The sequence below is a fragment of the Suricata suricatta genome, chromosome 1 (assembly GCF_006229205.1).
Source record: "Suricata suricatta isolate VVHF042 chromosome 1, meerkat_22Aug2017_6uvM2_HiC, whole genome shotgun sequence".
In the NCBI taxonomy this organism is placed as follows: domain Eukaryota; kingdom Metazoa; phylum Chordata; class Mammalia; order Carnivora; family Herpestidae; genus Suricata; species Suricata suricatta.
The window spans coordinates 193,308,914-193,321,518 of NC_043700.1; the positions used below are offsets into that span (position 1 = coordinate 193,308,914).

General features: G+C 60.9%; 2 protein-coding genes across 9 annotated transcripts in view; one reads left to right on the forward strand and one right to left on the reverse strand.

Annotated features, from left to right (window-relative positions):
• The window catches only part of TACC3 (transforming acidic coiled-coil containing protein 3), an 11,163-nt gene extending 5,245 nt beyond the window's left edge, over window positions 1-5,918 (reverse strand). Inside the window, exons 1-6 of one of the 3 annotated variants that reach the window (XM_029949541.1) lie at window positions 5,813-5,918; window positions 3,867-4,029; window positions 3,568-3,710; window positions 1,938-2,870; window positions 978-1,053; window positions 739-844 (exon numbers count right to left, since the gene is read on the reverse strand). In XM_029949541.1, coding sequence (XP_029805401.1) covers window positions 739-844; window positions 978-1,053; window positions 1,938-2,870; window positions 3,568-3,710; window positions 3,867-4,029; window positions 5,813-5,826 — 1,435 coding nt within the window. In that variant the 5' untranslated portion in view covers window positions 5,827-5,918. Of the gene's footprint in view, window positions 1-738; window positions 845-977; window positions 1,054-1,937; window positions 2,871-3,567; window positions 3,843-3,866; window positions 4,030-5,812 lie in introns of those variants that run through there. The other 2 variants (XM_029949551.1, XM_029949558.1) reach the window with 2 other exon arrangements.
• Window positions 3,507-11,862, forward strand: TMEM129 (transmembrane protein 129). 6 transcript variants are annotated; one of them, XM_029949609.1, is made up of 4 exons: window positions 3,507-3,671; window positions 3,995-4,117; window positions 8,846-9,320; window positions 9,957-11,862. In XM_029949609.1, exons 2-4 carry the CDS (start codon window positions 4,096-4,098, stop codon window positions 10,447-10,449), a joined length of 990 nt encoding a protein of 329 aa, XP_029805469.1. In that variant the 5' UTR covers window positions 3,507-3,671; window positions 3,995-4,095; the 3' UTR covers window positions 10,450-11,862. The 6 variants fall into 6 exon arrangements, with proteins under 6 accessions (XP_029805469.1, XP_029805459.1, XP_029805437.1 ...); XM_029949599.1 differs by having other exon boundaries at window positions 4,015-4,117; XM_029949577.1 differs by lacking the exons at window positions 3,507-3,671; window positions 3,995-4,117 and adding an exon at window positions 4,789-6,758 and having other exon boundaries at window positions 9,957-10,185; window positions 10,280-11,862.
• Window positions 11,863-12,605: the final 743 nt, after the last annotated feature.

Below are 12,605 nucleotides of genomic sequence, written 5' to 3' on the forward strand. Positions count from 1 at the left end.
GGGGGGGGGGGGGGGGGGGGGGGGCTCCCGCAGCTTCGCAGACAGCGACCCCGGGGCCGGGACCCCTTCCCGGTCCACAGACACCCGCACTCGGCCGTCGCAGCAGGCCGCCTGATGCCCACCCCTGCTGAGGGGTACGAAGCGTGGGCCACGTGCACGGTGGATTGATCTCAGCCGTGGGAAGGGCGCGCTGACCCCACAACCTGGAACCTTGAGAACATCACGCTCAGTGAAAGAAACCAGACGCAAGGCCCCGAGTCCCAGGGCTCCGGGTCCCTGTGGGGATGCAGGCTTGCCCTCGCCAAGCCCGTCCGTGGGTCCTGGGCCCCTGTCTGGCGAGGACCATTGCTTATGCCGCCATGTCCAACTCTACATGCCACTGCCAGTCTTCCCTCCACTGGAAGTCACGCCACCGAAATGGAGACCCCATCAGGTGGTCTCACATCTGTTACGGCAACCCGGTCCCACCCGCATGGAAGGTCGCAGAGTCCTGTCCGTCAGCCCAGTGCTCCGTTCCCACAGCACCTCTGCAACCCCGCGAATGGGCACAGAGCCCCCCCCTCCTGTTCCCGGAAGTCCTTTAAGTTTACGACCGACCGGGCCCCAAGAACAGCTGCCTTCCGCTCAGCCTGAACCCTCGCTGTGCATCTCCTAAAGCCCGGTAGGCCCGGGGACAGAGCCTCCCGGAGCCACTGCCAGGGCACAGACAGAGCAGCAGACTGGGGACCACTTACATACCCTCAGCTGGGTCTCGGAAGTGCTCCTCATCCAGGTCCGAGGGGGGCTCCGGCCCGGGCGGAGGAGGGGGCGGCACTGACGCAGCGGCACGGCCCGCAGCTCCCTCCTGCAAGCAGGAAGGTTCAGTGGGGGACCCCGGTGTCGCCCAGTCTCGGCGGGGGCGGGGGGCTAGGTGCGGCACTGTGTCCACGCGGCCCCCACACAAACATGACAGCACACGCATGTGCATGCGGCCCTACCTCGCCCGCTGAGCCAGGGGGCCCTGCCACGGTCTGTGCCACCAGTGCGTCATCCCCCGAGGCCGAAGGCACCTGCCTGAAGAGACAGGGTCAGCAGGCCTGCTCCCTGGTCCCTCTGCCAGCGAGGCGCAGGGGTGAGACCTGCAGCCCAGCCTGCCTCAGAGGGCACTTGGGCAGGGAGCTCTGAGGCTGTTTTAACCAAAACCCAAACCCCAGGGCTTCATTTGTCCTTTTTCACGAGGCAACTGGCAAAACACGCTGGAGGGAGGGGAAGTGGGCGCCAGGGCCAGGAGCCCCTCGCGGCGCAGTTCCAATGCCGGGCGGGCAGGCAGGGTGCGCATGCGCGAGGAGCAGCCCCCAGAGCCCACCAGCTGCGCGTCCAAGTGCGGACGCCAGACCGGCTAAGCGTCTCTCGGGGCCCAGCACTTGGTGGCCACTCAGCAGCCGTCCCCAGGGAGCGCAACAGCCCAAAACACAATGCCAAGCGAGGACGGCCGCTCCACTGGCTTTGGAAGTAGCCAGAATTTGCTGGAAATATTTCTAAGTTTCCAGGGTTGTTATAGATAATGTGCTTAAGAAAGCATAAGACTTCAAGGGGGAAAAAAAAAAAAGAGCCCAGCTGGGTCTGTCAGCTGAGCCTCTGACTCTTGGTTTCCACCGGGCTCTGCTCTGAGCGTGACACCTGCTTAAAATTTTCGCGTTCCCTCTCTCTGCCCCTCTCCTCTGCTTGCACACGTTCTCTAAATTCAAAAAAATAAGAAAAAGAGGCACAAGAATTGCCCGCACCCCCGCAGAAAAGATGGACCAGGGCACCGTTGCATACTTTGCTCTGTGGTCTCTCACCAGCCGTCTACAGTGGCCGTGAGCCCCCCGGAAGGTGTAAGTGGCAGTTCTGGCCTGGGGTCCTCTGGTGTGTGCACTGAGTGACCAGCCACCCCGCCACCACCACCAAGTACTCACTGGCTCAGGGGGCAGTGTCCTGTGGCCTCCAGACTGGCAGGTGGCTCCTTGGTCACAGGCCCTGCGGGCCTGCTCTGAGGGTACTCTGGAGGCTGGGTCCCTCCTCCACTTTGAAACGGGTTAAAGTTTGGGTCATCCAGCTTGCTCCAATCCAGGTTGTAAGACCCCCGGGGTAGGGGAACAGGCCCCTCCCCCACCTCCTCGGGTGTCTTTTCCTGCCTTGACTCTGGTGTCCTAGAGGGAGGGGTAAGGCCAGGTCCCTTCCCTGGCTTCTTTCCGCTGGCGGCATTGTCACACCAATCAAATCCTAGCCCCATGGGCCCGCTCCTCCAAGAGGTGGCCTGGTGGCCGTCAGCTTCTTCCTTCTGAGGACTTGGGGATGGGGCCCCTCCAGTGTTCAGGGGGCTGCCCAGGACGGTGTTCCCGGGACCAGACGTGGCCTCAGGACCGGCGGGGGCCTCACCAGGCAGGTCTTTGAGGGGCTCTTCTCCACATGCTGCTCTGGGGTGAGTAGTAGGGGGCGATGTAGGCCTGGCTGAGGAAGCAGGCACCTGGCTGGAGCTTTCTCCGGCAGCCCCCCGAGGGCCTTCCGTGCTGTCCCGGAGAGCCATCCGGGAAGGGGCTCCTGGGATCTCGGAGGTGGACGCAGTATTTTTCTCTAGGAAACAAGAACGAGCATTTTCCTCCGAGGCTTGCTCAGAGCTCCCAGATGTTTGTTCTAGAGATGCCACTTGATTTTCAAGACTTTCTGGCCCCTGAGGAGGGCCTGAGGGCTCCTGGCTGGCCCAGGGGGTGGAGATGGACCCACTGGGATGCGGCCTATCTTCAGAGACTGGTCCCACATCCCCTGGAGGCAGGTTGGCATTGGCCACTGTTGGTTCCTGGACAATTCCATTGGTCATTTTGGTGTCAACTTCCTTGGTGAGCTGTTGGCTTTTTATAAAACAAACTTAGTTAGCACTAAGGAACCTGTTAGTTTTTAAGTTATATTTTAGTCTGTAAAAAAACATCAGCTAAAGACAGGAAAAAAAGAATATTCAGTCAATCCGCTTCTTGGGATTAACTTTCTCAAGTACACCCTCCTAAGTCAATGCTGGCGGGCCAACTAGGTCACACACGTTTCTGAGAGACATAGACAAACAGTCACATTTAAGGTTTTCTGTGCTAGCCTATCTTCCCTGTTCAGGTGGGGACCACCAGCTACAAAGTCAGGGACAGGACACAGGAGGCTCAGGGTGTTCACTGCAGAGAAAGCAAGGTTGAGAACTCTGCCCACAGAGCGTGCCCAATGCTGGCGCGCGAGCAGAGAGGAGACCAGTGGGGGTGGGAAAAGAAAGAAGCACAGTGTCCTTCCTTGAAGATGTGATCAGACTTTTCATGAAACAAAAGCCCAGACCAGTTTGCTGGCAAAGGCACAGGAACGGAGCAGACACAAAACTGAAAAACTTAATCTCATGCTGAGTATTTCACCATCCCCTTTTCTACTAACAAAGGGCTTCCAACGCAAGGGTGCTGTGCACATGCTCAGAGAGGAAACCAGGAGGCACTCGACCGGACGGGACAGACCACAAGACAGAATCCTGCCAGAGACGGTCGGGACAGCAGCATGCCAAGCAGCACTGACACTCACTTCTCTTTCTGGGCCCAGTTTTGATGGGAGTTTTCCAGCCCAACAGCGTCCCCCAGAACAAAAGGGGCCTCGAGCTTGCTGCTCATGCTAGGACTCAAGATCCGGTGCGTCTGGGGGTCCCGCAGAGGAGTCTGAAAAGTCACCTGTTGGGGAAGGAGGGGGTCTGTTCAATAGTTGAGGTCTTCACCACTCTGCAGGCAGCGCCCTGCCCTGCCCACCCGGAGTCCCCAGGAAAGCGAGTCCCAGGGTGACCTGATGTGGGACACACGGCAGACCTGACCCGGGCAAAACGGGCTTACTTTCATAGCTTTGACTGTGCTCTTCGGTGGCACATTTTCTTTCTGGGACAGACGAAGAACAGATAGTCTTCCGGGAGGTTCTGGTGGCGAAAACAGGAAGTCACAGTTTTCTGTGCTTTTGTTGCCAGTGACGTTTTCATCGTTGCAGATCTGCAGACTCATTCTGGAAAAGCAGACAGTGGGCGTCAGCGTGAGTGCTGTGTAGTCCGGACGAGCAGGCCCCGCAAGGATGGCGTCCCCTTCCCGCACAGGTGGGTCTCAGGCAAAACGTCTTCTGCCAGGCAGCCCTTGTCCCGCTTCAGGGGACCTGCCACCTCCCAGGACAAAGAGCTAGAAAGACCTTCAGCCTGCAGTGCAAAGAAGAAGAATCAGGTTCTCAATACAACTTGGGTTTTGTGGGTAAAAGTCAGGAGACAGGTGTGCGGGCCTCTTAGAAAGTCAGGTCTCCCCTCAGCGTCTGCCGCGGCACAGCTGAGCAGACTGCCAAGTCAGCAGAGAGCAGGAAAGCAGAGGGGTGCTGCGGCTACTTTCTGCCACAGGCTGGGACATGGGGGCACACCAGGGCCAAGGCAAGAGGAAGAGCGGGACAAGGCAGCACCCAGCAAGGTATAGAATTACTTGGTGGGGGTCAAGGGGCTTCTACGCTGAGACTTGGGAGTCTAGAAGCACACACCAGGGGCCTCCACGGAGGCTCAGAAGGCCCTAGAACAGTTCTAGCCCACCTTCCCGAAGTCCCCATGATGGTCACTAGCAGGATACTCCCAACCCAGGAGTCACTAGAGGACATAGTCAAGGGAACATCACAGCTATCTGCTGGTACTGGGGGGTGCTGGAAAGAGTGGAGATCAGGGTAACAAGATGCCTTGGAGGTGTGGGGGTGGGGCTGTGTGTGTGGAGGTTGGGGGAAGGGCAGGAGGGAAGGGTGGGATCAGAAGCTCCTGCACATGGTCAGGGGTCAAACATTGGCCCTGGCTTGTCCAGCAGGCCCACAAGGCATTTGGAAGCGGGAGAGAGACAGAGGTCAAGGACTACTCTTAGGTTTTTGGTCTGAACTGGAGAAAACAGGGAGGGAGCTGGATGGGTGTGGGGTACGTAAGAGAAGGGCGTAGAGGACACCTTTCTGGCATTCTCTGCCCTGAGGAAGGTAGGAGACGGTCTTGGAGGGTCCATCGGGTTTGGCTTCCACTGACAATGGGGGCCATTGAGAAGAGGCTGATGGCCCTGGGAGCTGAAGTCTGTGGCAGGAAGCAGGGGCAGAGCTGGTGCGTTGAGCAGGTGGGGAGAATCAGCAGTACCAGGAGGGCTGGAGCCCAAGTGCCGGAGGCAGCTGCAGCTGAAGTCAGCAATGGGTCCCAGGTGGGGTGTGGAGAAAGCAGCATGAAGCTGCCCCGCAGAGCCGGGAAAGGCTGGAGATTAGGAGTCCAGTCTCGGACACGACGCAGCGAGCCAGTAGTAAGGGTGGGAGGGGCACATTTGCAAGGCACGCCTACAGGTGGTATTTGAGGCTGGACGGGGTCACGAGGTGGCGGGGAAGGGAGGCTAGAGGACCAGGAGGCGAAGGACCCTGACACAAGGACTTCCTGGAGGACGACGAAAGAGACGGGAGGAACCAGTAGGTAGGAGCCCACCAGGCGTGTCCGGAGGCAGGGAAGAAGTCAGCCGGCCCCGCTGTCCAATAGGACACGCGGGCTGCTAGGGACCCCGGCAGGAAGGTGTTCCTGCAACGGTGGCCGTGAAAGCCGGCGGGCTGCGCTCAAGGGTGAAGGGGGTGCCGTGGGGACAGCGGACACAGGAGCCTTCGGAGAAGCCGGAGAGGGAGGAGGTCCCGTCAAGGGCGGGCGTAGCCCTGCTATCGCGGGGGGTCGGGGGAAGTCCCCCGAGGACTGGGGGAAAGAGATGGGGACGGAGCCCGAACCCAGGACCCCGCCGCCGCCGCCGCCGCCTACCTGCCGGCGGCCATACAAAGCCGAGGGAGCGGGAAGCGCCGAATCCGAAACACAGTCCGCCCGCGGCCGATTCAAATACTGACGGTTGGCACGCACGGCCAATCAGCGCGCGGCCGGGGCGGGACGCACGGGCGCCGGGGGTTCCACTTCCGGGGGCGGGGCACACTGGGCGCCGGAAGCCATCGGGATCGCGGCTCGCAGTGCCTGCGGAGGGGAAGGGAAGGGTTGCTGGCGGGCGGGAGGTGACTGTGGGGCTCGCCGTCGCCCGGGGATCTCGGGTTCCGCGGCGGACGCGACTGGGTTGCGCGGCAAGGCCAGAGCCTGACGGCCATTGGCCCAGGCCGCAGTTTCCCCAGTTGTAAAATGGGGCCAGCTGCAACCCCACCCACAAGGTGGGTCTTGGAATGGAGCCAAACCCTCGCGACTCACCACTTCGGGTTCTGTAGTTCGGAGCGCTGCAACTCCACTTCCCAGAGTGCCCTGCGGTAGATCTGGTGGCGGGACTCCATTCCCCGGGGTGCCCCGCGTCGAGATGACGTCTCCCAGAGCGCCCCACGCCGACCTGTGGGCGGGGACCCATGGCCCAGAATGCCCCGCGGGCAGAGACACCGTCTCCCGTCGCGCCCGGCACCGGCCTGGTGCACACCTGCCGGCGCCCACCGGCTCCGAACTGTCGGCTCCGTTTCCCGTCGGCCGCTGCGGGCCTCTCCCTGACAGCTTCCTGGCGGTCGCGACGGCGCGATGGACAGCCCGGAGGTCACCTTCACGCTGGCTTACCTGGTGTTCGCCGTGTGCTTCGTGTTCACACCCACCGAGTTCCACTCAGCCGGGCTCACGGTGCAGAACCTGCTGTCGGGCTGGTTGGGCAGTGAGGACGCCGCCTTTGTGCCCTACCACCTGCGCCGCACTTCCGCCACGCTGCTGTGCCACTCGCTGCTGCCGCTCGGTGAGCAGGGCGGACCCTCCCTCAGAGAGTCCCCGGGGCAAGGCACCGACCTGTTGGACTGAAATGGCCCCTCGGGATCGCAGCCGAGTTCCGGGACCTCAGAGGTGGCTGGGCCGCGCGATTACCTCCCTATGGAGAAGAGTCGGGGAGAGCGAGCGGACCCCCGGTCGCCGAGCTGGGGAGAAACGGCTCATCCCGAGAGCGAGCCGCGGCTCTGGGCCGGTCCCCCGTGCGCTCTCAACCGGGCCTCTCGCGTCCGTTGCTCCCAGGAGTGGAGAGGAAAGTGCTGGCAGCAGCTGGCCGCTTGCAGGTGGCAGAGGCGTAGGCTTAGAGTACTAGCGGAGAGCATAGCGGGTGATGCTTCGCCCAGCCGGGGCAGGTCGTGAGCTATTCCGTGAGGCTGTGAGTTAATTGAGTCCAACAGGAAGGTGGAAGTGAGAAAGGAGGCAGAAATGGGTAACCCCACGGGGGTGTCACAGGTGCGGAGGGCTGGGGAAGGCATTTGTGTGTGTGCGCCCGCGGGTTTGACTGGGACAGAATGCTAACACAGTGCCCAGGGGTTGGGCTGGGCGGTGATCCAGATGCTGTCTGTCTGGTGTCTCCAAGGCTGGTTTGCCAACTGGTTGGACAGGGGATTGGCTGGAAAGGGGATTACTAAGTGTGTGTGTGTGTGTGTGTGTGTGTGTGTGGCTTTTCTGGAGGATACAGAGCAGAAGCGGTCTGGAAGGGCAGGTGGCTGGCTGGTAGGGGGCCCTGTCCGTGGTTCTGTGGACTCCGGAGTTTCTAGCTGCCGGTGGGGTGCAGCAGTCTGGGCTCGGTTTGGAGAGCCACCTGGAGGGGGCCAGGCTGGGGCCAGGCATCGCGGGCTGCCTGCCTTATTCGGAAGGTGAGCAGAGAGGAGCCCATGACAGGATGGAGACCGTCCTGTCGGCTTCGTTTCCCGTGGCTGCTGCCCCATTCAGGTCATTCGTCAGAGCCTGGGCGACCTGTTCCTGGAAACGATAGGGGGCTGGTCTCCATGACCAAATTGGTCTCTCCACCTGCTGTCAGGCTAACTATATGGATTTCTCAGCCTGAGGCCCCAGTGCCCCTTTGAGGCAGGGATGCCTCTTAGCTGGTTCCTCAGATGAGGAAAGTGCGGCTCAGAACACGGGCTCAAGTGAGGGTCGTGGGTTGGATTTCTGGAGTCCCTTTAACAGCATTTTTCCTATTCCCTGTGAGGAGCTGGGCCGTCATCATGCTGCAGATGGACAGAGAAACCAGAACTTTGGGAGCTGAGTGACTCATGGAGGCGATGATGGAGCCTGTGGCCAGGCCTGGAGTATCTCTCTCATGAGCTTAGTTTGAAAAGGGTTGAAACTTCCTATGTGTTATTACCTATTTCTGCCTAATAAGTTATCTTAAATGTCGCAACTTGAGTTTGCGATGATGCGCGAGCACGGTGAGCGGGGAGCAGCGAGGAGCAGCGAGGAGCGTGCCCTCGCAGGCCTTCACTAGCTGCTTGGTTTGTGTTGAGATGCACATCAGCCCTGATCTGGCCGGCAGTGGCCTTGGAATGTCTCCCGAGTTCTTGTGTGGTGTTCCATTATTCTTTGCTTACTGTTTGACATCTGAGCTCTGGGATAGACCACACTCTGATTTGCCTCCTAAGAAGGGGTGGGGTTGAGAGGCCAAGATCCCGCCCCTGGGAGGGCCAGTGTGCAGCTCTGCCTTGGGGGACACCAAATCCTTGTATTTGTTATTGCATTTTTAGTTTTTTCGTTTGTTTTAGTAATTGTGTATTACTTATACAAAACTAAGGTGTAAATTAAAAACGTTTTTTTCTCTTTTATTGTACTGTTGTCATGGGCAAGGGTTGAGCTAGGCCAACCAGGAGGCAGGCAGGTAAGGCAGCCCTGCCCTGGTACCATGGCTTGGCTATGGGAGCTGACCAGGGCAGAGCGCCAGGTCCGGGGCTGGGTCTAAGGGGAAGTGACCCTCCCCCCGGAGGTACAGGGACAGTGCTCTGGCCCTTGGTGGGCACTATGGGGGGAGAACACTGGCCTGGGAGTCCAGATTTCTGCTGAGACCCTCCCCATCCTTTGCAGGGTACTACGTGGGTATGTGCTTTGCAGCTTCAGAGAAGCAGCTCTACTCCCCTAGCCAGGCCCCGGAGGCCTGGCAGCTCTTCCTCCTGCTGGCGGTGACCCTGCCCACCGTCACCTGCACCCTGATCTACTACTGGTCCTGGGATCGGTGGGCCTGCCACCCACTGGCCCGCACCCTGGCCCTCTACGCCCTCCCACAGTCAGGGTGGTGGGCCGTTGCCTCCTCCGTCAACACGGAGTTCCGGCGGATCGACAAGTTTGCCACGGGTGCACCAGGTGCTCGTGTGATTGTGACGGACACGTGGGTGATGAAGGTGACCACATACCGTGTGCATGTGGCTCAGCAGCAGGATGTGCACCTGACTGTGACAGAATCGCAGCAGCACGAGCTCTCACCAGACTCCAACCTGCCTGTGCAGCTCCTTACCATCCACGTGGCCAGCACCAGCCCTGGCGTGCAGGCCTTCGACATCCGGTAGGTGTGCCCGTGGCCAGGGCGAAAGTGAGGCTGGTGCATCCGGAGGCAGCCAGCGCCTGGGCTCCAGTCTAGGGCCCCTCTGGGAGGTGATCATGGATGGAGCAGGCTCTTGCGGCCCCCACTCCAGCAGGCCCCTCCCCCCTCACGGCCCCGCCCCCTCACGGCCCCTCCCCCTCACGGCCCCTCCCCCCTCACGGCCCCAGGTAGTCTCCGCTTCCGCCCTCTCCGTGTTCTCTGAGCTGCCTTCCGCAGCTCTCTTTGGGGTAGCTCATTGGGGACATTCGGGGTGGTCACAGGACCAAGGCTTGGTGGCTGCCTTGGCTCTGGGGCCCAAGCTGGGGTCTTCCCATCCCATTCAGGCTGCAGCCAGTCTGCTGCCCCTCTCCAGGAACCCACTCTGGGCCTGAACCTGTTGAAGGTCAGGTGTTTTCGTGTTTCAGCTGCAACACCCCACTCTCTCTCCCTCTTTGCCCCTCCCTACAGTCCTTGGGGGCAGGTGGGTGGTGGTTTTGTGGGCTCTGGCCTCAGGGCTGTCTTTGCTGGCTGTTCTCTATCTGGCAACTGGGCTGTGCCTGAGCCCCCACGTTCTATGAGGTCGTGGGCGCCCCGTCACCCTAGAGGCATCCCCATTAGGAATGGAGCCCTGCCCAGCAGAAGGGCATTGGTTCGGTGGCCCAGCCCAGCAGCCCCCACCTCGTGCAGGCTGAACTCCACGGAGTACGGCGAGCTGTGTGAGAAGCTCCGGGCACCCATCCGCAGTGCGGCCAACGTGGTCATTCGTCAGAGCCTGGGTGACCTGTTCCTGGAGACGTTCGCTTCTCTGGTGGAAGTCAATCCAGTCTACTCGGTCCCCAGCAGCCAGGTGAGTGCCGGGCGTGGGCAGGGGAATCCCAGGGGCCAGTCTCCCCGGGTGTGGGGCGGCCACACTCCCTGTGACCCCCTGGGCCCGCCCACAGGAGCTGGAGGCCTGCATCGGTTGCATGCAGACGCGTGCCAGCGTGAAGCTGGTGAAGACCTGCCAGGAGGCGGACGAGGGCGAGTGCCAGCAGTGCTACTGCCGCCCCATGTGGTGTCTCACCTGCATGGGCAAGTGGTTCGCCAGCCGCCAGGACCCGCAGCGCCCTGACACCTGGCTCGCCAGCCGCGTGCCCTGCCCCACCTGCCGTGCTCGCTTCTGCATCCTGGATGTGTGTCCTGTGCGCTGAGCCGGCTGGGCGTCAGAGTGGCCTTGGGGACCCCACGGCCACCGTGAGGAGCAGCCAGGCCTCCAGGCCCCTGTTGGTGTTGTCAGCCAGCGGTTTTTTTCCTTGTGTGACGGAGGAGGAGGCTTTGTGTCTGAAAAGGAGGTTTTCTGCTGCTGGCAGTGCTGGGCTGGGGCTTCGGTGCCTCTGCTTCCTTTGCTTTCTGTTTCACCAGGTAGGACAGGTGCTGAACACAGAACTCGGTGTGGCGTGGGGCCTGTTTCCAGAGCATTCTGAGGCCACCTGAGCTATCTTCTGCGGACCGGGGATCTGCCTCTGTGGCGCTCCCCTGAACCACTTGCCTTAATTTTATGCCGCACACTTGCCTCTTAGTTACATACCAGACCCAGGCTTATCCGAACTGGTTGTGGTGCGTCCTCCAGGCTCCCATCTCCAAGCTAGCTGCTGGCCCTGTGGTGGTGTGTCCCCTCCAACCCCGCCAGGCTGCTCTGATGATCTGGGGGAGCGTCTGACAGTGCAGAAAGAGGCCTGGGGTGCAGCTCCAGGGTGAGAGCACCGCCTGAGCTTCCTGCTGGCTCTTCCTGGAGGGGCGGACCCGCCCTGCTCCCTGCCCGGGAGCTCCTGGGCTTCCTGTTAGAGGCTGGGTGAGGGGCTGGCTTCTCTCAAATCCTTTTCTTTAGTTGCATGCTTGTGGGGCTGCCTGTCTCCTGGAGGGGCACGCATCGCCATGCCTGCTGCTGCCCCCAGGAGTCCAAGGAAAGGCGAAGCCTCAGACTCCTGGTCAGAGATGGCACTGAGCTGAAGACACACACAGTGACTTCCTACATCCAGGCAACAAGCTCACTGGGACACAGCACAGGGTTGGCCACAGCTCTGTAGGGTCCTCTTGAGTCAGAAAGGGATGTGCCTCTTCCCAGTTTCTGGTGGCACAATTGAGAGGGGAGTCCCAGGCCTTAGGATCCAGCTCTGACAGATGTGGCTGCCAGAGGGGGGTCCTTGCTTGGAGCCCTCACATTCGTAGTCCTAAGCCTCCTAAGCCTGGCTGTTTTAAGCAGGGGTGATGGGCCCAGCTAGTTGGGACTTGCCCAAGGCCACACTGAAACCCAAGGGATTTGGGAGTGGAGGTCGCTCAGTTTTGTGGACTCCCAGGGTACTCCACAAAGGAAGGCAGGCCATCAGAGGGGAGGGCAAGCCCAGCCTCAGCCCAGTTTCAGGTGCTGCCAAGGGAGGGCTGGGTCAGTTATTTTTACTACAAAAGAACGTTACTTAGTTTTATAAAGAAAACTTATTGTAGCTAAGCGATACAGTATTTAATAAAACGATAGTCTGAAAACAGATTTAAATGGAATGTTTTGTTTTCTTGATGATCGAACTGGTAATGGGGAGAAGCACTGTGCCCACTTCAGCGTACCCATTTTTGCTTAAAATGAGAAGGGAGGCAGCCACTGTAGGAACCTTACCCTCCGTTTTTCCAGTTGCAGGACAGGGTCTCCAGAAGCCCATTTCCAGGGCTCCCGCGGGCATGGGCCCAGTAGTTCTGGACCTGCGGTTTTGCGGAAGGGGTGGTGGCCAGGGCCCTTGGGGTCAGCCTGCAGGCGCTCTAGATGTAGGGGTCCTCATGGGAACACTCCGGGGGCCCAGGGGCGTGGGTCCTGGGCGAGGCCTCCAAGCACACGGGTCCGGGAGTCACGAAGGGCCCGTGAGGGGTGGGGGTGGGGGTGGGGATGGTCAGAGAGCCAGGGAGCCAGAGGCGGCGCTGAAAGCGGCGGAAGTGAGCTCTGCGTAGCGGGGATAGCTACGCGAGGCCGGCCGCGCAGCCTCCCCTTCCGTGTTCCCGTTTCCCGCCAGTGCAGAGACCGCCCCCGCGAAGCCGACCAATCAGAGACCCGCCACCTCCCCGCTCCCCACCCGGAGCGCCCGCGTCGCGCGCGCGCCCGAATCTCCCGCCAAGACCCCTTGCCCCTCCCGCGGAGGCGCGGCAGCCCTGGCTGCCCCAATGCTAGGAGTGGGGGGGGCAACCTTTCCTCGGGCCTCTCCTCGTCCGGCCAGACGGCGTCAATCCGCCGCCTCTCCGAAGGCA

Coding starts and splice junctions, on each gene's coding strand:
- TMEM129 (XM_029949568.1), top strand. CDS start 6,554: ATGGACAGCCCGGAGGTCACCTTCACGCTGGCTTACCTGGTGTTCGCC. Junction 6,759..8,845: donor CCACTCGCTGCTGCCGCTCG/GTGAGCAGGGCG, acceptor CATCCTTTGCAG/GGTACTACGTGGGTATGTGC. Junction 9,321..9,956: donor GTGCAGGCCTTCGACATCCG/GTAGGTGTGCCC, acceptor CATCCCCATTAG/GAATGGAGCCCTGCCCAGCA.